Consider the following 24,676-nt stretch of genomic DNA (forward strand, 5'->3'; position numbering starts at 1 on the left):
CCGCCTCCTCTTTTTCTCTGTCTAGGACCACATGGGAGGGTGCCACCCCCAGTTCTGATCTTTCATTAAACTTCCCTGGAAACAGCCTCACAGGCACACCCAGAATTTTTTTCTTAGCTAATTATATATCCAGTCAAGTTGGCAAGGAACGTTAACCACGTCACGACCATGTCCCTGCTGGACTCTCTGCGCCAGCCACCTCTCCTGGCTTCCCTGCAGTCTGTGTGCTGGGCGTCCCTGCAGCACAGCGGTGCTTCTGCGGGACCGTGGTTCTAAGCAGTGCTCTCCAGCAGAGAAGCTGTGTGAAATCAGGTTTCTGCTCTGACACGTTCGTTACAACTAGTACTCTCAGATGAGTCTGCAGTGCACTGCGCGAGGTGACGCGGGGCTCCCGCACCCCACTCTAGTGATAGGATTCTTAGAGTGAATCCTTACCAGGAGTTCTTAGGAGGAGGCCACAGTTGCTAGAAAGCTCTTGTAAATAAATACCTAATATTGATTAGCCTGCTTATAATATTTTTTCTTATAGAAAATTTTTAGAATATTAATGAGTTGAACAAAAAGTGTTTTGTTCAGTACTCTGATAGGAATTAAATCTCAATTTTGAAATAATTGGTGTCCGTCGGTCATTGAGTAAAATACAGCCATGCTAGAATTCTGAGTACAATCAGATATGTGCCTAACATTAATGTGTTTCAAAGTGAAAAAGATCCTTTCAGCTAGATTTTGGTTGGAGGGGGTGTTTCTATCTCCTGTTTAACTAAAAGGTCAAAATGTTCTCCATATATACTATACAATCTGTATTTTACTTTTATTTATATATGCTTCATATTATTGTTTTATTTCCCAAGATATCATATGCATTAAACTTTGAAAAGTTGTATTTACTTAACTGGTGAGCAATAGATTAAGGCAATGCTGCTAAGCCTGACAGCCTCAGTTTAATCTCTGGAAGCTGCATGGTAGAAGGAGAAAAACAACTTCCTTAAATTGTTCCCTGATCTCCATATGTGCTATAGTACGCACATAAGTGTGCACATCTATACACACACACACTCACACACATGTACATAAATAAGTGTAGGAAAAAAATGAAAGTTTAGCTTACCACCTCCCGCTTCACTTAACTACCCACTGTAGACACTCCTTGTGTGAATAACAATACTTTGTCATATTGACTCTTCAGGAAACAGACGTGGTGCCAGATACCAGACTTCTGGACAAGTTTAGCCAGATTACCCCTCAGCTCTTCACCCCGCCAGATGGCACCACGCAGAGTCCGCCCCTGGAGATTTTGTACATCCTAGACTTCTTCATCGCTCTGGCAATTTGTAACACGGTCGTGGTTTCTGCTCCTAACCAGCCTCGGCAAAAGGTAACCTCTAGTGCAAACAAGGGTTTGCTCAGGTGTGGACAATGTGGGGGTTACATGCGTCTGTAGTGATTTTATTATGTGAAGATAGTGCCTAACAATAGCAGCAAGGGTGGCGGTGCAAACCATCTACTCAGAACTCTTCTTGGTTCTGCACTTACTCCTGTTCTAAGAGATTTACTGGTGCCAGTGTGTCTAGTCCTCTCACAGCCCCAGGAGCTACGGACTCTGGCTCTGTTCTTTGGCATCTTAAAGATGGCTTGGAAGGATTTCACCAGGGTTGCAAAACCAGTGAGTGTATGCGGTGGGGGTTGAGTCCCACACACAGTGGGACTCTGGGCTCACTCTGTTACTTGCAACAGAATCACTGATGGGAACTTTTGCTTTGCCTTCACTGCCTTACTAAATTGAAGCTGCCTGTGAGCCTTCTGAGATCCTTAACATCATATCCATGACATCAAACGAAGCCTGAAGCATTAATTTAATGGTCCCGACTCTAACGAGCTTTCTTCATGTACCAGCTAGATTTGTTTTAACTCAGTCTGCCCGTTTTCCAGTGTGAGTGTGATGTGGCAGGATTCAGCAGTTCCTCAGTAGAGTTGTAGCTTAGAGCTCACAGAAAATTCATTTCCACTTAAGAAGGCAAACACTGTCGAGCCTGGTGATCTAGCGAGGCGTGCTAGCCTCCTGGTGTATCTTGCCTTTCCCGCACATCCACTTAAAATTCAATTTACAGCAAAACCCAATTAAATTTTAATTTTCCAACCGATCATTTTCTTTTGGCAACTTCAGAGGTGGGAGCTTTAACATAAAAGTAATTCACTTCCAATTAAGCCGCACCTGATCGGAGAGACTTCATGTTACCTGGTGTTGCCTGGGAAGATGCTCTGGAAAAGCGATTATGTAATTAGAGAATAAGCGGCGGGGTTCAGGAAAAGTAGTACTACACAATACTTTACACCAGTCTTCAAAGTTGGTACCTTTTGATGTCTTCTTCCTACAAAGTATTGTTGATGTCCTAAAGGATGTACTGCTTTACTGCTTGGAATAAAATCTTTGGAGACATAAAGAGCCCCTGATTCTCCCCAATTCTTGGGGTAGGGAGGAGAAGGGAGCATCCTGAGCGAAGCAGAGACTTCACCATGCAGATGCTTGCCCCGCTTTACGTCTGAGTCACTGACGACATCAAAGACTGATCGGCAAGAGCCCTTCCAATGGTTATGAAGTTAGTTTCTGAAGAAAACATTTTAATCCTCCACGTACTTCAAATGAATAAAGTTTAGAATCCATCGGGTGGTCTTTCATGGTAGGCATGAAAGTAAATCCCTGATACTGGAAGTGTAAAAGACGACAAGGCACAAATAAGAACAAACTGTGAATGAGTAAGGAGTTAAAATCACGTGATGATGTGGATAAGTTCTTTAACTGGCTTTCATTTAACAGCCAGCTTTGTTGTAAATGTTAAGATAAGAACCTTTTCTAGGCTCTGAAAAGAGAAAGGAAAGATGTATTCTGCTAGCCTTCTGGCTGATTTCCTCCCGTGAACTTGCTGGTGTGTGGTCTTGGTTTTTTGTTCTTCTATCTTCTCTTACTGTTTTCTGAACTTTTCCTGTAATACTCCAAAAGCATTGAACTTTTCTAAGAATATATCCATGCTGTCTATAAACATTACTTTAAAATAAATTTCAAGATGTTTTGTTTTGATATTGATTATTTAATTAATTTGAATTTTTAATTTAGTGGTGGTGGATTGTTTCATAGCTGATTCTTTGAGACAGGGTCTCACTATGGAGTCCAGCCTGGCTTTGCATTGGGGTCCTCCTGCCTCTGCCTTCCAAGTGCTGAGATTATGTGCAAGCACTGCTGTGCCTGGTTCAGTTGGCTTTTGATTGCTATCACTAAACTCTGTCAATAAAGATTATAGTTATTATACATGGAGAATTATTTCTTTAGAACAAATTCTATAAGAAAGGCCAATATTAGCGTTTTGTATCCTTTGCTCTCAGTTGTTAGAGGCATGTATAATGCAATTGTGTGTGCACATTCTTGTCCCTGGTGGCTTTTATGTCTTTCTGTTTGCTGTGGAATTTCTAGGGAGAAAGCAGATTGACAGGTAAGACAGTGGTTAACTCTTTCATGTCTCATTTTTCCGGCAGTTGTGATGACCTAATTTTGTACCTGTTTTTGAATCCTCCCTCATTATCTTTCCTAGATTGGGCTCTCCTCACTAACTGGAATGCCCATCAAATCTTTGGAAGAGATTAAAAATATCTTCCAGAAGTTGTCTGTCCGGAGATCAAGTTCACCATCTCTTGCCGGTGGGAAAGACCCGACATCTGGGACTCCTTCTGCCTTTGTGAGCAGAATCTCTTTTTTTAATCGAACAAAACTGTCTCCTCCTATGGAGGATGAGTCTTCCCGGATGGGTGAAAGCTCTCAGGCCAGTAATTCATCATGCTGTACAGAAACTGAGGCACGAAACAGTGCCGTTGGCTCGGCTGAAGCCCTAGCTGGGCCACCGCCCTCGGCCTCCAACCTGTGTTATGAAGCTGAGAGCCCAGATGAAGCAGCCTTGGTGTACGCCGCCAGGGCATACCATTGCACTTTACAGTCTCGGACCCCAGAGCAGGTCATGGTGGACTTCGCTGCTTTGGGCTCATTAACATTTCAACTGTTACACATCCTGCCCTTTGACTCGATAAGGAAAAGAATGTCAGTGGTGGTCCGGCATCCTCTTTCCAAAGAAGTCGTGGTGTATACAAAGGGTGCCGATTCTGTGATCATGGAGCTACTGTCAGTGGCTGCCCCAGGTAGGCTCACATAGTTATCGTGGTGGCCATCAGAAGGGCTGGGAAGTCAGCCACCACTCCCAAGTCTTTTGGTAAAGGCTAGGAAGACGCACTTGGAAAGGGAAAAGGCTGCCTAGGGTTGGGTGGGAAGGCAGGGGGCTTCTGAAGCTGTAGAAACCATGGTTGTTTGTATCTGTAATCCATCATTAGCTGTGCTAATGTAAGGCTGCATGTTTGGGGAAATGGATATCATAAACCTCATAATGGGCTCCTGAGAGCCATACTGTCATTCTGTGGCCTACCAAGGGAGGTGTGCCCCGGAGAATAGGATGCACTGACCCACCGTGGCAGCGTTTGTATCAAAGCTTTGCCACTTCCTCTGCCCAGGGGGGAGAGAATCAAAGTGAAGAATTCTATTGCTGACTTCCTTCCCTAGACACACATTTGAGATTCTAAGCAAAAATACCTTTTGTTTATTATGGATTAAACTGTCATTTTTCAAAGGGAAAAAAAAGTCTAATTGGGCAGCCTGGCAGGAATAAAGATTTTCTGTTCATGGTTTCAGGTGGAACAAACCTGGAAAAACAACAGATGATAATAAGGGAGAAGACACAGCGCCACCTGGATGAGTATGCCAAACGAGGGCTGCGTACCTTGTGTATCGCTAAGAAGGTGAGACTGCCCGGCGTACTCCAAGCTCGCCACTTCTGGTTTGCCCATCATCACTGAAAATGAGTGGGTATTGGACCTCAATCCCAGTCCAGGTACCAGGGAGGTTCCTCGGACTAGGGCTGTTAGGAAAAAAATCCTAAGACGGGCAGCTCCACTGGTGCAAAGAAATCCAATTAGGTCAGATCAAACCAAATTAAAATGCCCATCGTTTTATTAAATACGGTTCTCTCGGGTGGTCGAGCCCATGGCGGGGAGATAGGAAGGCGGGGAGCACATGCAAACCCGGAACCACGTGTTTCTCCTCTGAGAGCCCACTTAAATACCCTGTGGGGGTGGTCCTGACCCTCCCCCAGGGAGGGGTCGGGATCTGGCATCCTGGGATTTGAAGTCCAAACCAATGCAACTCCTAGGCCAGGGGGCTGGGATGGATGCAGGGGGCTGGGATGGATGCCGGGGGCTGGGGTTTCACTCCCGACTTAACAAGGGTCCCTTTATGTAGCCTCTTCATTCTATATACTACTGGGTTAGGTTTCTGCCCCCAAAGGTTTTTGGCAGGTGCCTGAGTGTTCTAATCTCAGAATTCTTACACATCACATACATCCCACATTACATACAAGTGGCTTTGTGTAAAAAACAGTTGTTTTTCAGGAAGTAAAATCCCAACATCTTATTATATTTCCCCCAGAACCTTTTGTATAATGCCCCTCCATTAGCATTAAATGTGATTTGAAAAAAATAACCAGAGAGAAGCCTTCATTTTTCTCTCATAAAGAGTTGGTAGTTTTGCTTTGTCTTTTTTCTATCTGCCCATAAATTGATCTTTCAATTCAACTTGGCAGGTTTTTATCCCAGTTTTGACTGTTCTTTACCGAAAGCAGTCCTTGAGACACGGCCTGTCATTTCTAAATGAAAGGTTGAATAGCAAGAAATAACCAGAGCCTCAGAAGTGATTTGGGGACCTTTATTGCCAAAACCTCTCACTGACTAGTTCTTAGTTATTGTGGGAGGCAAAGTGGAACTAGTTCTGTTGGGGACCTCCAAGGAACCCAGGCAACCAGCTACATGAAGGATCAAATACCGCTATGGTACAACTGAGGAAGAGCGGGGAGTTCATGGTCAAATCAGCTCTGGCTTCTCACTTGGATGTAGTCCCATAGATGGTATATTTCCCCAAATCAAATTACCTGGCAGGAAAAAAGGAGTATATGAGAGAAAAATTGCTTAGCCCCCTCCACTCAGCCCTGCTTTTAAGACCCAAAATGCAGATTCACCCGTGATGGCAACTAAAGATAGGACTCTGCTTCCTTCTCCAAGAGTTGCGGAAAGTTTTGTTAGATCCGAGACCTTGTGTTTCCTAGAGGGTGCCTCTCGTTTTACCTTTTCTGAAGCTTAACCATATGAACGAATCTTCAAAGACCTCTGAGGTGCTGGTGGCTGTGGCATCCCTCAAATAAACAATCTTGAGGACATTTTCTTAGCTGCACCATTAGAATGCTCCCAGATTGAACCAACAAGAGGCCTCTTCCACCTTCTTATGTCCTGCTTTGATTAAATAGGTTAACCCCCTTTCACCAAAGATCATGCTTAAAATGTCCTGAGAAGACTAAGCTGTGATGTCTCTCCATCAGCAGACTTGTGTCTGCTTGATCAGAGTTTGGGACTCTTGTGTCCTTGTGCCGAAGGGATATGGGTCAGACACAAGTGTGCCCAGAGTGGGAAATTTAGGAATGAAGTCGTTGGCATGGAATTATTTTGCCACCTGTCAGTCCTAGCAAGGTGTTGCAAAGTTAAATGACCTGACTCCTGGCTTCTTTTCTTCCTCTCTTAGGTTATGAGTGACCCTGAATATACAGAGTGGCTGAGGGATCACTTTTTAGCTGAAACCAGCATCGACAACAGGGAGGAACTGCTAGTTGAATCTGCCATGCGACTGGAGACCAAACTCACGTTACTTGGTAGGTAAAAGGTGCTGCAGCCCCTACACAGAGAGTTTCACCTGTAAATCCATTCTTCTCCAGTCCCCTTGATCTAGTAAGCACGCGTGCGAGACCAAACTCACGTTACTTGGTAGGTAAAAGGTGCTGCAGCCCCTACACAGAGAGTTTCGCCTGTAAATCCATTCTTCTCCAGTCCCCTTGATCTAGTAAGCACGCGTGCTTCTCACTACTGTGTCCGTCCTGATCTCTCCTCGTGTTCCAGTGCCTTCAGATCTGTGGTCCGCTTCAGTTTGCCTGTGGTGGGAACAGGGTAGGCATTCTTGGTAAGGTGTAAAACCAAACCACCCAACATGGCGTGGAAAGCCAAACAAACATCTGAGTCTGAGAGGAGGGTTTTGCAAGTGTCTTGAAGGGATTGAGGGAAGTCTTAGATATATGTTATCTTCTTACATCTTTACAGCAGACATACATCTTATTTAGAAGAACTAGGGCCCACAGTAGTGCAGTGACGTGTTCATGCTCAAAGGCTTAGACATGAGCTGAAAAGCAAGAAACTCCTCTCCCCATATATAGGGTCCATGTCCTTTATTCTGTACCTGCAAGTGAGCTTGGAGTCTCTTTTTCTTCTTCTCTTTCCTGATCCCAACCCAAACTGCACAACGGACACCTCTCGTATCAGGTTGACCTGCACCTGGGAATCACTTAGAGCTATAAACAGTCCAGGGCTGTTGGTCTGTGTGTGACATGACACTGGAGTTGCTGAAAGCCTGCTGAGTCACTCTGAGGGGCCGTCCGGTTCCGAAACACTGGCTTGGAGCTGAGAGGTAGATTCTGATAGAAGGGCTGAGCGCCAAGAGAGCCCCTCTGAGCTCCCTGCCTCTGTCTAGGTGGAAGCATGATCTCATTAAATCTGTCAAGTAGAATAGGCATGTCCCTTTAAAACACTAATAATTTCTTTATGATGGCGTAAGTAGCTTAGATGTATGCTTCCTAATCTGCATTTGCAAATGAAATAAGGCTCCAGGTCTAATGCCAAAACTCAGTTGGCAGCAAAATCAAACCCGAACTGATGTAACACTATTTTTAGTATCGATACTCCAATTAACATGAAAATCTGCTGGTTTTTCTATAGCAATATAAATGTGTGACTAACAGGTATTACAAAATAGAAAATGTATAGCATATCACTGGTGGGAAAGACATGAATTCCAAAGCACATCTGGGCTGCATCCAGTCCCAGAAAAGGACATTGTAGAATGACATTTTGAAAGAGCATCCTAGGCAGGTGGTGGTGGCACATGCCTTTAATCCCAGCACTCGGGAGGCAAAGGCAGGCAGATCTCTGTGAGTTCGAGGCCAGCCTGGTCTTTAGAGTGAGTTCCAGGACTGGCAGAGCTGTGACACAGAGAAACCCTGTCTCAAGGGGTGGGGGGAGCATCCCTAACAGACATTGTATCTTGTAGCCAAGAGGGTTTTTTAAGAGCCTACCCTCACCCTTGGAAGTTTCATAGAACTGTAGAACTCAGGGCAAGGTTATTCAAAGCAGAGAACCGGCTTTTTAATTTGTAGATAAGAATACGAGCCAAAAGGAGAATGAGTTAGATAACTCCACCAGGATCCTTGGTATTTTATGTCTACTCAACTGCTTTCTTTGGCTCTCTGGAAGCTACTAGGGCAGTTTATATATAGTTCAGGACTGAGTGTCCCACGGATAGGATTCAATGAGTGGTCTCATAAGTCCTAGCTAGCTCTAATTTCTAAGCAACCTTTTTCTTTGGGGGGGTTGATTATTTTTCAGGTGCTACCGGCATTGAAGACCGTCTGCAGGAGGGAGTCCCTGAGACGATAGAAGCCCTTCACAAAGCTGGCGTCAAGATCTGGATGCTGACAGGGGACAAGCAGGAGACAGCTGTCAACATAGCTTATGCATGCAAACTCCTGGAGCCAGATGACAAGCTCTTCATCCTCAACACGCAGAGTAAAGTATGTACGATGATGCTGAGCCAAATACTCTTTTAACTCAAAAGCCGATGGGGCATTAGGCGACTGATGTATGCAAGGAAAAAGAAAGCTCATCTGGCCATCTCCAGCCCTTGATGTTATGCTCCCGGGTGACCTTGCTCGTATTTGGGAGGATACCATAGTTTTTCTAAAAGCCTTATTCAGAGGCATCATGGATGAATACAAGCATTAGAAAAAGAAAAAAAAAATGTCTTCCCTTTTTATTTTGGGTACCTCTCTCCCCATTCTCACTGTATGACCAGGGAGTTGACAAAACAGACAAAAGTGAGAATATATGTGAAATTTTTGAGACAGGAACCTACCTCCTTTTCTTTTTTTTTTTTAAATATTTATTTATTATGTATACTGTATTCTGTCTGTTTGTATGCCTGCTGACCAGACCTCATTACAGATGGTTGTGAGCCACCATATGGTTGCTGGTAATTTAACTCAGGACCTTTGGAAGAACAGGCAGTGCTCTTAACCGCTGAGCCATCTCTCCAGCCCCCTACCTCCTTTTCAAGTTGGAAGGAGGTAGTAATTTTTGTTAGTAACTAGATATTTTTATGATCAATTTTAAAATTAGGCTTCGGTGTAATCCTGCCCTCTAGTGGTAAATTTAGATATTGCTCCTAAGAGCACCCAACATTTGTAGAAATGAAGGGGATGTGGTGTTAAAGGCAAAGCTAGTTGAAAGAATTTTGGATAGCCCATTATTTATTTATTCGTTTGCTTGCTTGCTTGCTTGCTTGCTTGACTAAGCTACAGTTAATCACTAGGATGGACATTTGAATAAGTAAGTGGGCATTCCACACCCGGCTCCTAGCAGAGAGACAATATTCCAAGATGTGTGCATACTGTTTATTTTGCTTGAAAGCTCCGCCTGCCTCCCCGCTTCCGTGAGAAAGCCATCCTGACTTTGTGATGTCTTCTGTGCCACCTCAGAAGCACGTTCTGCAGACGCTGCCACTTCGGGGTAGCTGTTTTATGGCTAAGCCTCCCGTGACACTCATCTCCGTAATGTGTCTTGAGGAAAGAATGCTGCCCTTATCCAACACAGACTGAGCTCTCTTTTATGGCAGACCTGGGGCCACATTCATAACCAGAGTCAGCACCCAGTACCGTCAAGGGATAGAATCATTTCAGTGGCTCAGAATGGATGTGCCCTGAGTGGCTAGTGAAATGCTTACCCACTGCTGACCAAGCATAGGTTTTTGCCCTGAGTGGCCTCTTCCTCCTCACCCATCGTGGACAGTAACATATATGCCTTGACATGGTTATGAGGCAAAAACGAAGAAATGTCCCCTGTCGACATCAGTTTTGTGAAGGGCTTCTGTAGACTTAAGACTTCCTCCTGTAGATGGTCTCAATGCCAGCAACACTTAAAAAATGCTAAATGTCTGTCGAGAGATTTGGAACCCTAAAATAAAGAAAAATAAAATTAATTAGTGCTGATAAAATGCTGCTGCCAAGCCTGGGACCTGAGTTTGGTTCCTGGAGCCAACCTAGTAAGAGATAACCAGTTTTCACTCCTGAAAGTTGCCATGTGACCATCACATACACCATGGCATGGGCACGCGCGCGCGCGCACACACACACACACACACACACACGGTCACATTAAATAAATAAACAAACAAATGAAAAATAAAATAAAGTAATTATTTGTGTATTTAATTTGACTCAGAGCTTTTTAAACACGAAAAGCTTTTATCTTAAAATTATAACAGGTGGTAATTCTTGAACATTCAAACAATGTGAAAGCCTTTTAGAAAAGGTAAAATATTAAAATCTTCCCTCAGAGAAAGCATATTGACAGTTCAGGCATCCTTCCAGATAGCTCCAGGTCTGCATGCATGGGAAACCAAGCATAACGCTGTATGCCTCATGGGCCTGGGCTCCCTGCATTTATCAGGAAAGTGCTTCCAATGTCTGTGAGAACAGCTGTGATGATCTGTGCCATCATGAGAAGCGGGCCAAGCATCACTCAGGTCAGATGTGTCAGTCACTCTTTGCAACCGGGGACTTTGGTCCTCAGAGATACTAGGCAAGACCTGAAGACATTGTATTTGGAACATCTGAGGTAGGATGGATGCTATTGGTTTTAGTTAACAGAGGTCAGTGATGCTACCAAATGTCTTGTACCTCACAGAACAGCCACACACACAATCAAAAGATATTCTAGTCCAAATATCAGTGCTGCCAAAGAGTGAAAAGGTTGCTGTAGAGTGTTTTATTTCTAGGAAATAATAAATATAACTCTACGTGGGTCAGTCAGCTAGGTGTTCTAACTGGCTTGCTGTTAAGTTTCTAATATCTGCACCAGCTTCCTCTTTTATTAAAAAAAATTGTGTGTATATGTGCATGCAGGCAAGTGTGCACACATATGCATGAGTGTCCTTGTACGTGTAAAGACCAGAGCTCAACTTCTAGTGTTGGTCCTCAGGGGCCATATACCTTGGTTTGTGTGGTTGTTTGTTTGGTTTTGGGTTTTTTGTTTAGTTTTGTTTCTGGCTGGGTCTTTCTTGGCTTGGTGCTCGCTGGTTGGGTTACACTGATCTGCCTGAAAGCTCCAGGAATCTGCCTGCTTGCATCTGGCTCTGCCTCCATGTTGCCAGTCTCACAAGCAGTGCCCCATGCCCTGCTTCTGGGCATTGAACTCAGGTCCTGAAGCTTGCAAATGCTTTGCCGACAGATCCGTCTCTCTGGTTTAACTAAACTCATTTTTAGCTGGTACCTGAAAATAAAAATTGCACACATTAGCAGGGTGTCATGTGGTGTTCCATATACGGATTTTGTAATGTCTAAATCTGATTAAGCTTATTTGCCTCCTCACACATTTCTCATTTCTTTGTGATGAAAACATGTCAAACCTTTTCTTCTAGTTTTTTTAAAGATAGATAGATAGATAGATAGATAGATAGATAGATAGATAGATCATGTCAAACCTTTTCTTCTAGTTTTTTAAAAGATAGATAGATAGATAGATAGATAGATAGATAGATAGACAGACAGATAGATCTGTTGACTTAGGTTGATTGGTAAAAAGCAGCAGGATTATAAAATTTATTTATAAATACACAATTTATATTGGAAGACATTTAAAACTACCAGTTCAAGAAGTATTTGGTGCACTAGTAGTTGCTACTAATAATTAACTTCATATATGTGAATTGTCTATATAGCTTAAAAAACAGTGGACATAATTTAATTGTGTTTTGTGACTATTGGTTCAGCCACTAGTCTGTAAATATGTCCCCTTTCCAATCCTTAGGAGTCCACAAAAGCTAAAGAGGGCTCAGATCACAAAGCCTGTTCCATCTTGTAGTGAACATGAGCAGTGTAGTGTAGTGAGCATGTGTAACATGCTAAGGAGACACTTAGCAGTCAGTTAGTTCTGGGCTGTCTGACGTCATGTCTGTGTGGTGACTTCATAAATTTGTGTGAACTCCACTACTGGCAAAGCAAAGGCAAAACTGTATCCACTGAAAAGCCTTCACGATGTCCGTCTTCAGGGAGCGTGTGTGTGTGTTCGCATTATCATGTCCTAACATTGTTTACTGTTTCACACACACAAGAGTGCTCCTTCAGTTTACGTTGTATGCTTATAAAACTTTACTCCTAAGAATAACCTAACATCTTTATTAGAAGCTCTAGAAGATTTTCCATGCATGACCTCACTTGACAATTGTAACAAGTACACATCGACTCATTTTATAGGCAGAGTATTTTGATTTTTATCAAGTATGAAATAATAATTAGCATTGAATTTGATCTCTTCTTCATCAAGATGCTTTTATATCATAGTGAGATTTGCACACTACTTAGAAGCAGCCACTTCCTACAATTGGAGTTGTATTTTATGGCATTACCTTGAACCTGAATTAATGAATAGTCATTGCTATCCCAAGGGGCATTCGGTTTACTTCCTATAGGCCTGTGGTCACACACGATACATTGCCAATTGATCAACAGAGGTGATTCACAGCTCTGTTATGAAGATTATATCTAGATTGTAAACTGTACCATATACTATTAATGCTGCAAAGGCTGTCTTATATTATTGTAGTTATATTATGTTCCCCTAAACACCACCTCATATTGAATATTCTCTTAAAGACTACCAAGTATGCTGCTTTCTAAATTGTGCCATATTATTTTCATCAAACTAAAAAAAAAAAAAAACTTGTACAAATAGTTTTTACTATTGTAATTTTGATCAGTAATAAGCATGTGTGTTTTTTCACGGCTTTAGAGGTATATGGGGTCAAGTTTGTTCAAAGGTTAAGTAGTTGGGTAGCTCCGTTTTAAAGCTGGATCTAGACTGTACGTTGTGGCGCTGTAACTAAATTTGTGAGGCTGGGTGCTGTAGAGAAGGTAAGAGGCTTATTTAGCCACAGTTTGGAAGCTCATAAGCAAGGTGCCAGCCACAGCTTCTGGTAGGTGTCCCACGGTGGAGAACATTACATGGGCTTATGTGCACAGATGGTGAGTGGTAAGAAAGCTCACACAGGAGGAGAGGAAGCAGGAGAGTAAGGGGAGACCAGGCCAACTCCTTTCCCCATCTGTTTCTGGAGGAACTAGTCTGTTCCTAGTAGACTAGCCCATTGCCAAAGACCAGCGCCCACTCCTTTATGTGGGTGGTCATGACCTTATGGCCATCCACAGGCTCCCACCTCTTAAAGGCCCCAGTACTGTTCAAACTATACTCATGATGATTATACATAAAATCATTAATCTTGGTTGCGTCATACTTCCTAATCAGTTCCTACTTTTCCTTTGTCCCTTGTATTTTATTATAAGCTAAGAAATGCTTGGTAGGCAGCACTTAAAAGTTAAAAACAATTACTCATGGGATGTTTTTGAATCAGCAAACTATTTCAAACTGGGTGTGTAGATTCAGTCTCCTGATTCTAGACCTGAGGTCTAGCCTTAGCGATCATTCAACGCAATGCTTTCTGGGTAAGCTGATTACTAATCATCCTGAGTAGAATCCCTTCAGCAAATATTTAATGAGTGTTCAAAGGACCTAAATTGTGTGTGTGCACACATGTGCATGCATGAGTTTATGCATGTGTTAGTGCAGGTGTGCACAGAATCCAGAAGAACATGTTGGGTCCCACTGAAATGAGTTACAGGTATCTATGAGCCTCCAGTGAGTGCCAGGAACTAAATTCTGATCCTCTGCAAGAGCAGAAAATGATGTGGGAGTGTCATCTATCTATCTGTTGCTTTCATTGGTTAATTAATAAAGAAACTGCTTGGCCTTTGATAGGCCAACCCTTAGGTGGGTGGAGTAGACAGAACAGAATTCTGGGAGGAAGAAGGCAGTGAGCCAGACGCCATGCCTCTCCTCTCCAGGCAGTTGCCATGATTCTCCCACCAGAGACAGACGCAGGTTAAGATCTTTCCTGGTAAGCTACCTCGTGGTGCTACACAGATTACTAAATATGGGTAAAAGCAAGATGTGAAAATTAGCCAATAAGAGGCTAGAGCTAATGGGCCAAGCAGTGTTTAAAAGAATACAGTTTGTGTGGTATTATTTCCGGGGCTAAGCTAGCCGTGTGGGATCCGGACGGGAACGTAGCCTGCCGCTCCACACTACAAGAAAATGCTCTTGGCTGCTGAGTCACCTCTCTAGCCAGGATGTGCTTTTTCTTTAACCATAAAGGATTCAAATGTGACTTAGGGGATTGAGGGTGTGGCTCAGCCACGGAACACATGCGTAACATGTGTAAGGCCCAAGGTTCAGCCTCCAGACCAGCAACAACAAAAGCCCAGTGGAGCATAAGGGATGACTGCCCTCCAAGCAGTTCCAGTATCCTGTAGAGCACAGATGCACACCAACCTGATGTGCTGTACACCTCTAAGGACATCCCGGCCAGAACGCAAGCCCCGTGAGGATGTGTCCCCAACGCCCCCAAATGCTTACTCATACGGTTTCTCAACAAATGTTTATGAGTAGATTAATGTGTTAAACAGAAAGAAGATGAAAATGCCCCTCCCTGCCTTAGATGTCTACATTCCGGTTGGTCCTTGCAGCAGTGTTAGGACGGAGGTAGCATGTACCTTCTGCATATGGGAAAGTTGAGGCTCAGAGAACTTGTGTGTTTGCTTAATGCTAAACAACTGGGAGTTGGTGGGATGAGACCTGGGGGCTCTCGAGATACACTTCTGGGGAAGAGCCAAGGCCTACCTGATGGAATTCTTTTTGATGATTTTTTATTATTGTCATGTTTTACAACCCTACCAGTTTCCCCTCCCTCCTTTCCTCCTAGTCCCTCCCCTCTGCTCCCCTCCCCCATCTACTCCTCTTCAGTTTCTCTTCAGAAAAGGCAGCCACCCGTGAACATCAACCAAACATGGCGTATCAAGCTGAAGTGAGGCACTGTAGTTGGATTTCCTGTCAGACTTTCTTTGGAGCTGCTAGCCCCCAAATGATGACATGGAGACATATTATTAATTATAGACAATTATATATAATTGGCCTTTAGCATAGGCTTGTTCCCAACTAGCTCTTATAACTTAAATTAACCCGTTTCTATTCATCTACAACTGCCACGTGGCTTTTTACCTCTCATCCATTTTGTACATCCAACTTGCTTCCAGTCTCGCTGACATCTGCCTAGATTTCATCCCGAATTCCTCTCTCTGCCCAGAAGTCCCGCCTAACCTCCCCTGCTTGGCTGTTGGTCATTCACCTCTTTATTAAACCAATCAGGTGCCTTAGGCAGACAAGGTAAAACAGCGACATATCTTTACAGAGTTTGCTTAAATATCCTGCAACAAAGCACTTCCCTCTTATAAAAATTAGACAAGACAATCCAGTATGAGGAGCAGGGTCCTAAAAGCCAATGAAAGAGACAGAGACAGCCCTGCTCCCATTGTTCAGAGTCCCATAAGAAGACCAAAATACAGAACTGTAACAGAGTTATGCAGAGCACTGGGAATCCTGCAGAAGGTGTGTGTGTGTGGGGGGGGGGGGATTGTAGGAGCCAGAGGGGTCAAATGACATCACAGGAAAACCCACAGAATCAACTAACCTGGGCTCATAGGGGCCCATAGAGGTTGAACTGCCAACCAGAGAGCCCAGACAATAGCTATAAAGCAGTATCTGTACCTGATACCTTTCTTACCTTTCATGTTGGAACTTTACATCCTACATAGACATTTTAGCTGGAGAATTGTGTTTGAGGTGCTTCTTCATTCTTAACCTGCCTCACGTCCACAGAAGCCCATGGAAGAGCTGCAAAGCTGAGAAGTTTTGAAGTGGGCTCTTTGAAAGTAACCCATGGTTCACTACCCAAGGCAGCCCTGATCCAGCAATTGCTAAAGAAAGAGAATGAAAAATTGAGCCAATTCTCCAGCGGCTCCCCAAGGTTAACTGTCTCTCGCTCTTTGTTCAAGGGTGCCTGTGAGATGCTGATGAGTGCAATTTTGAAAGAACTTCAGAAGAGAACTGAGGCCTCTCCTGAGCCAGCCTCACTAGGAAAGGACTCCTGTCATCTTCCTGACCCCCAGTGCTCTGGACGGGCTGGACTTGTTATCACTGGGAAGACCCTGGAGTTTGCCCTGCAGGAGAGTGTGCAAAGGCAGTTCCTGGAGCTGACCTCACGGTGCCAAGCTGTGGTCTGCTGCCGAGCCACGCCCCTTCAAAAGAGTGAGGTGTTGAAACTCGTTCGTAACCATCTCCATGTGATGACCCTGGCCATTGGTGAGTGGAGGTGGGAGGGTGGACACCCTGCCCGGCATTCTCTGTTGTGTGACTCCACGGGCTGATCCTTTGCCTGTCCTTCCCTTTGTCTAACATTATAGTTCTGTATTTCCTCTTCCTGCTGTACTTTGCTCCCCTCCGCTTCTGTCTGTACCATTTCCCTCCCTTCCTGCCTCCGTGATCATCTGTTGTGAACATGATGTTAGGGACGCCACACATAGAACAGTATGATAATATTCTTTGGGTTATGTCTTAGACCCCAAATCAATTTAGTTACCTAGAATTAAATACCGAATCGGGAACTGAAAACTTCAGGATTTCTACCTTGAGGAAAGTTAAAGTATACAAAAACAATAAAGTGCCCATTCAAAGGGCGTTTTTGAGTGGCATAGTTGTATCAGGATTCCCCATCCCAGACAATAGCTATAAAGCAGTATCTGTACCTGATACCTTTCTTATAGAGCTTACATCTAGTAGGAGGATACATAGTAGCACAAACGAATAAGCAAGTGAATGTGGAAAATATCAGTTAACTAATGCTCTTTTAAAAAAAAAAAAAAAAAAGGAAGGAATAGATTTGCCACTTTAAGTTCAGTTCCTAGAGTAGAACTGGCTGCTTGGGCTGTCCGTGAGTGAAGACATAAAGGAAATGGCAGACATCAAGGACACTGGAGATCAGGGGTAAGCATTGCTGGCAGACAGCACAGCAAAGGAAAAACCAAAAGACGCTGTGTGCACTCAAGGCCAAAGCAGACTGGGGAGTGTTTTCTGCAGCTGACTGAGGGACAGAGGTGGGTGTGGCCAGGTCTCATAGGGTCTGAAAGGCCATTATAAAATTTTGGCTTTGATCTGAAAAAGGGAGTGAGGGAGCCAGTGGAAAATGTGGATCTGAGTGGCATCTGCCTTATATTTATAAGGATCACTTTGTCCTCTGCGTGAGAGTAAACACGCCACAAGGAAATAAATAAGGAAACTATTTGGGAGGTTGTTAAAATAATTCAGACAAGAGACGGTGGCGGCTTGGGCCCAGATAGCAGCAGAGAAGGAGGAAGTGGGCCAAGGCCAGACAATAAGCATGCTTTGAAGAAAGGGCCGCTGACATTTGCTGATGAATTGGATATGTGCCATGACAGGCAGAGTTGTCCAGGGGACTACCAGTGTCTTGAGGGGTGGGGTCTAACATTTGCTGATTGGGAGCAGGGCTTGAGAGGTGGGGTCATAAATTTACCTAGCTTGCAAAGTCTTTCAGATGCCTTCATAGTCATGTCAAGTGTCCCACTGGGATAAAAATCTGTAGCTTCGCAAGGTGGAATCAATCAAATAGAAACATTAGTGAATTGTAGTTCCAGTAGTGCTAAGGGTTTCACGGTCTAAGACCATCAAACAGTGAGCGTCAGTGGGGAGAAAAGAGTGCCGTGCAGTTCTAATAACGTGTTTAGATGGGATGCGGTGGAGTGTCCTCCAGCCCTTCTGTTGCTTATACATGGAAATGAATGAATGACTCAGATCCCTAGATTAAGATGGAGCGAAACCCTTGGCCTTTGTATTAATTAAATCATGGGCCCATCTTTACCGATCACTGGAGGCAGGGAAGACAAGATGTTGACTTCCAGGCCTCAGCCAGTTTCCTATCTGTAAATTCACCCTAACAAACCACATGGGCTCAGAGTCAGCAGCCATTTTGGGACAGTACATACTCCTTACCTGAAGGGGCTTCTAGTGTTGCAGTAGGAACAGTGACTCTGGACACCACTGTAAAACCATGTGCTAGAGATGATGGAGCCCACAGGGTGGCTCTGGAGCCTAGTGGGGCAGCTGACATAAAGGGGACATGAGAAGATTTCCTAGAGAAAAAGACATGTAAACAAAGCCTGGGTAAATAATATTCAGCAAGGTAGGAGGGACAAGGACAGTGTTAAAGAAGCAGAGAAATGACCTGTGTAAGAACCAGAAAGAGCAGGGTGTCTGGAAAATTGGAAGTAGCATGATGATACACAAAGGGGAAGGATCAGCCTAAGACGGTCTCACGGTGTCCTGGATAGTGTATCGTCAACTTGGCACAAGTTAGAGTTGTTTGGGAAGAGGATTCTCAGTTGAGAGGATGTGTCCCTGAGATTTGTCTGCAGGCAAGCCGTGTAGGGCATTTTCCTAACCAGTGATTGCTTTGGGAGGGCCCAGCTCATTGTGCATGGTGCCACCCCTGGAAAATGAGTCCCAGGGTGGAAGAATGCAGGTCAAGCAAGCTAGGAAGAGGAAGCCGGTAAGCATCCTCCTCCATGGCTTCTGCGTCAGTTCCTGCCTTGAGTTCCAGCTCTGACTTCCCTCAGTCATGAATTATGATTTCTGAGGTGAAATAAGTCTTTTCCTCCCCCAGTTTCTCTTTTGATCATGGCATTTTGTCACAGCAATAGGATCCTAAGACACACAACCTGAAGGATTTGAAGACAGTATTGAGTCTGGAAGTTTTCCTAATGGTAGTGAGATGCTACATTTAATTCTGCTTCACTGGTTTCCCTGTAACTCTGGAAAGTGGGATGCACCCCAAAGGACCAATTTGTTCACTTGAATAGTCACGGAATTTGCAGTTTACACCTCACACATGTCTCATGTTTCCTTCTGCCTCGTGAAGGTGATGGTGCCAATGATGTTAGCATGATACAAGTGGCCGACATTGGGATAGGCATCTCAGGTCAAGAAGGCATGCAGGTGAGTCCATACCCACCCAGCTACCGTGTCCATCTGCCTACTAAGGGGGCTTCTCTGATAAAATTGTGGTGGGACAGTGGAACTTTGGGGTAAGGAGTGAGAGAGGCCGGACCTTCATCTGTTCCATGATTGGTCACTTGTCAATAATATGTGGTCCTGGCCAGTTTCTGCTGTGTTCCTGTGTTTTGATTTTTTAAAAGCTTGTGCACATCACAAGATTTCACTTTGTAGGCATGTGATAGGTTTGTTAAATTCTTATTGGAAAAAAATCTACTACAATTTGAATACATGACACGTAAAATATAGTGGACAGGGAGGGAAGGGAAAGGAAAGGAGACATGAAAGAAGGAGAAGGAGGAAGATGTGACTGTGTCTGCTGTCTCTCTGTATGTGTGTATATGTACATGTGTGTAGGTATGTGTGTATGTATGTATGTGCATATGTGTGTATGTGCGTATAAGTGTGTATGTGTACACGTGCATATGTGTGTATGTGTGTGCATATATGTGTGTATGTGTATATATGTATGTGTGAATGTATATGTGTATCTATATATGTGTGTATATATGTGTGTATATGTATGCATGTATGTGTGTGTAATGTGTGTATGTATGTGTATGTATGTGGATGTGTGTGTATGTATGTGTGTGTATTATTCATGTATGCATTTTTGTATATCTGTGTGTAAATATGTGGGTGTGTATGTGTGTATGTATGTATGTATGCGTGTGTATATGTATAGTCTCTCTTTTTGGATCTACTTGGGAGTTAACTGATTTAGGTTTACTGACTGTCAGGCTACACTGCTAGGCTGTGTGTGTTCTAGCATGTTCAGTTGCTCAGGATAGTCTTCTCTCCCTGTCTGCAGGCTGTGATGGCCAGTGACTTTGCCATCTCTCAGTTCAGACATCTCAGCAAGCTCCTTCTTGTGCATGGGCACTGGTGTTACACACGACTCTCCAACATGATTCTCTATTTTTTCTACAAGAATGTGGTATGTACCTGTTGAGAACTCGCCACCCCCTCTCCACACCAACCACTCCTGGTGGCCTCAGGGATGACTGCTTGTGTTCATTAGTGCCTGGAGAACAGCCAGAAGCCGTTCTCATGTCCTTCCAGAGATAATCTGGGAATGTGTGCATGAACTGTTGACTACAAATTGCTAGGCCTGTCCATCTGCCAGCACACTCTGGCCCTGTACATTCCATTAAGCCCCGACTGGTTCATTTAAATCCAATTTTTGACCTTCTATAGAAAGATAGTGACAAGCAGGATTATGAAATGTTTCAAGTTGTCTGTAGAAAATGAAAAGGTTTGCTCCCATGGTACTGGGGATGGCAAATAAGTAAATTGATGAGTAGATAAATCTGCTACTCCTAAGTAACAGCTCCTGTCCTCTGTCAAGGAGGGATAGAGCTGAAAACTCAAGGATTTTCTATTCCGCCCATAAAGTCTATTTATGCTTTGCAGATCTATTGTGATGTTGGAACTTTAGTGTGATTTTTGCTTGGGATAACCAGAAATTGCTTGGAAATCCTCATATCTAATCTTATTTCATTTAAATTAAGCATACCTGTCTTCCATCCTTCGTTTCCTCCATCCTTTCCTTCCCCCTCCCTCTCTCCCTCCTTCCTTTCTTATTTTTCTTTTACTTTATAAATTTTGGGAGGTGGTCTCTAGTTGTTAAGTCCTGGATGTCCTTGTATTCACTATGTGGTTTAAGTTTACCTCAAATCTGTAATATCCTCCTACTTTAGCATCCTAAGTTGCATTACAAACAGAGCAAAATAGTGGACTTCAGTTTTCTTTCTTACACATTCACACTTAGGTTCATCTTCTTCCTGGTGGACTATGTAGCTACATCATGGTCTTTAGGCTGCCCTTGTTCTTGGTCTTTAAAAGCACAGCATGTTAGTAGGGGACATACATTGGATCACTCGATTGAAATACCATCTACCATCTTTAGGGAACATGCGTTCATCGTCTTCAGGATATGCCACAATGTCTTATTTAGATCTCTGTTTGTGAGTCAAGGTGGGTTCCCCCCTTGTAGTACGATGAGGTTCTAGAAAGCTCTCAATTATTTTCTAAATCAAAGTAGCACATTTATTCAGAGTAGATACCTTACAAAAATATTTCAAATATGAAATGTCTCTACCCGGAGAAATCTGTGACATGTCACGGGAAAGTTCAAGACATTGTCGTCTATGGCTTTTAAGAAGGACTTTTAGAAAGGCTTTTAGACCTCTCCCAAGAGTCCCCTGCAGTGTCTTTGCATTTTCTGTCTTTATCATCATTGGGATGCGAGCCTCGTTGCCACCCTTATTAACCCCAAGGTTTGAGAAACACAAATATTAGGGAGAGACACTGCAGCTCGTAGAGAGGGAAGGCACTCTAGCTAGTAGGAAGGACATCCCGGGGGGAGGACTACTTTCTGCTGTCTAGCTACAGATGGTCACTTTCACTCCAGATTTAATGTCTACCCTTTATTTTCCTAGCCAAACAGTAATTCCATTATTAGTCACAGAGATCTGGGTGAGGATGAGAAGTCTCTAAAGTGACTTAGTTTCTGAGACTGTGTTTCTTTGATGTTGGACAACTTATCAATGAATACTATGGGTGTTCATACCAATGCCCCAAACTATATGTATCCAAACTGGGTAAATTTGGAGGAACTGACCATAATGCCTCTCCACAAACACTAGGTAGAACGGTGTCTTCTAAGTGTTATGGCGCTGTGCTAAGTGTGGTGGTGCATATGTGGTGCTGGTGACGGCAATGTCTTGCTATTTGGTGGTCCGCAGTTGCGGTTTGATTGGACCAATGCTTGTGTACCATGCACAAAGCCCTGTGCTCGATTCCCATCACTGCATAAACTGCCTGTCTGGCAGTGCACGCCTGTATCTTCACATCCTCAGTGGAGAGGTTCAGGATACTGAGGTCAGGCTGGGGAGATGGTTCAGTGGGTAAGTGCTGGATGGAGGGGATAATCTGAGTTCAAATCCACAGAACTCACATTAACAAGCTTGGCTTGCTCACATGTTCCCGTAGCTACAGCACTGTTGTGGGTGGAGTTGAGATCCCTGGGACTAACTGTGCAAGCATAATCCAGGTCCAGTGAGAGACCCTGTCTCAAAGGAGTGAGGTACAATGTGACAGAGCAGATACTGATGCCCTCCTCTGGTCTCCACTTGCACGCAGTGTGTGCACATGCACCCTGCCTACACATAGTGTGCAGTTATACACACACACACACAGAGTAAATTACTCTCTGGCTAAAATTGGATGGTCTCTTGGGAAACAAGGAGAGGTGGCTACCCTAGGTGGAACTGGCAGCCAGTCTGGGCTGTAGGTCTTGCAATCATCAAAATACTCGTGATCAGAATGCTAAAGTAGCTAACAACCACTCCTCCCTCCCCAAATTTTTTGTTTTTGTTTTTCAAGACAAGGTTTCTCTGTAGCTTTGGAGCCTGTCCTTGAACTCACTCTGTAGACCAGGCTGGCCTCAAACTCACAGAGATCTGCCTGTCTCTGCCTCCCGAGTGCTGGGATTAAAGGTGTGTACCACCACCACCCAGCCCCCAATATCTTAATATATGTCATAGGTTGTGGGCACTCCCTAACTTACTTTTGACTCTTAGTCCTGAGGTAATATAAATTGATTGTACACAGGATGAAACCAGAATTTGCAGAGGTTCAGAAGGTGACAGTCAAACAGCCGATGTCCCCTGAAATAACAGACAACCCCAGAACCTCAGTCCCTCAGTCCAGTGCTCCTCTCTTTGCCCTGCTTGACAGCAAAAGGATTTTGCTGCACTGGTTAAGTTAAAGATACAGTACTAAGGGGAAAGACTGATGTCTAGGGTAGTCACCTCCCCATGGTTCCCAAGGTACCATCTGATTTAAGTATGAGAATCCCATGCTTGGGGAACCTATCAGTCTCAAGATAACTGGATGTTAGCCACGCTTCTGGCACCATTCCACTTAGCTGCTATGAAATAAGTGGGCAGGGAGGTGGAAAGACAAATGTGTGCATACCTTCTCTGAGCCAGAAACTTGCCTTTGTTCCATTTATCTAGAGCGAAAACTCTGCCACTTATGTGTTGGAGGAGAGAGACACTTGTTGGTTCCCGGCCACCTGGCTAGCTTAGGCCCGAAATAATCACACAGAAACTGTATTATTTAAATCACTGCTTGGCCCATTAGCTCTTCCTTCTTGTTGGCTAACTCTTACATATTAATTTAACCCATCTCCATTAATCTGTGTATCGCCACGTGGCAGTGGCTTACCGGCAAAGTTTCAGCATGTCTGACTCTGGCAGCAGCTCCATGACTTCTCTCTGACTCTGCCCTTCTTTCTCCCAGCATTCAGTCCAGTTTTCCCCATCTACCTAAGTACTGACCTATCAACAGTCCAAGGCAGTTTCTTTATTCATTAACCAATAAAAGCAACACATAGACGAAGGACCTCCCACACCACTTATATGGCACATGAGTAGCTGGGTAACTTTTTGCAAATTTCTTACTCTCTTTGGGTCTCAATGGCTTAGTTTATTCAGCCTGCAATAATGAAGTATCACAATAATAGCAATGGAGATTTTCAGCAAGCTAGGGGCCAGAGGTCTGAAATCAGGGAGTGGGTGTGGTTGGGCTTTGGTAATGATTGGTAATGGCCCTTTTTGACTACACCCTCTCTGGGGAGAGGAAAGTCTTCAGAGTGCATTTTATGTGATTGCTGATCTTAGCCACACAGGCTCTGCCATGATGACCTAATGACTTCACCGTCTGACCTCCCCTCTGAACATGGTCACACTGGAGACTAAGATTTGCATACATGTACTTTGAGGGTACAGAAGTGTTTAGTTCATCATCTTAAAATCGGAACAACAGAATTCCCTAGTCGTTATGAAGATTAAATGAGTTATTTGTAAATTATTTAGAATAGTGCTGGCACCATGCAGTACTGGTATGAGGATGTGTATAATATTGCTAAAATACTCACTAAAAAGAAAACAGAATTAAAGACCACCATGGCAAATTGTGTTCTTCATCTGTGGCTGACAAATTTGAAGAGTGGCTGAAGACCCAGGACTCAGACGTGCAGTGTGGGAGGTCTTCAGAGTGTGCCTTTATGTCTCTAAGCTCTGAACATCTCTCTTTGTGTCCCCAGGCCTATGTGAACCTCCTTTTCTGGTACCAGTTCTTCTGTGGGTTTTCAGGAACATCTATGACAGACTATTGGGTTTTGATCTTCTTCAACCTGCTCTTCACCTCTGTCCCCCCCATCATATATGGCGTGTTGGAGAAAGATGTATCCGCGGAGACCCTTCTGCAGCTGCCGGAACTTTACCAGAGCGGTCAGCGGTCAGAGGTAAGTGCTCAACAGAAACGTGTCAACAGATGCAATACCTGCTGAAAGCCAGCGTGACTGCAGTCAGCTGGGCCCACACATTATGGGATAGTCAGGACAATTGTTTAACATGCC

The 24,676-nt window shown here is 43.9% G+C and overlaps 1 protein-coding gene across 1 annotated transcript in view; it reads left to right on the top strand.

Moving 5' to 3' along the window:
* The window catches only part of Atp10d (ATPase phospholipid transporting 10D (putative)), a 90,882-nt gene that overhangs the window by 55,449 nt on the left and 10,757 nt on the right, over nt 1–24,676 (top strand). The window contains exons 11-19 of the mRNA XM_057771767.1: nt 1,187–1,375; nt 3,585–4,182; nt 4,727–4,833; nt 6,662–6,788; nt 8,569–8,753; nt 16,179–16,485; nt 19,115–19,191; nt 20,060–20,185; nt 24,362–24,562. Of these exons, the coding sequence (XP_057627750.1) occupies nt 1,187–1,375; nt 3,585–4,182; nt 4,727–4,833; nt 6,662–6,788; nt 8,569–8,753; nt 16,179–16,485; nt 19,115–19,191; nt 20,060–20,185; nt 24,362–24,562 (1,917 nt within the window). The remainder of the gene's footprint in view (nt 1–1,186; nt 1,376–3,584; nt 4,183–4,726; nt 4,834–6,661; nt 6,789–8,568; nt 8,754–16,178; nt 16,486–19,114; nt 19,192–20,059; nt 20,186–24,361; nt 24,563–24,676) is intronic.

Source organism: Chionomys nivalis, chromosome 6 (genome assembly GCF_950005125.1).
Source record: "Chionomys nivalis chromosome 6, mChiNiv1.1, whole genome shotgun sequence".
Classification (NCBI taxonomy): Eukaryota; Metazoa; Chordata; class Mammalia; order Rodentia; family Cricetidae; genus Chionomys; species Chionomys nivalis.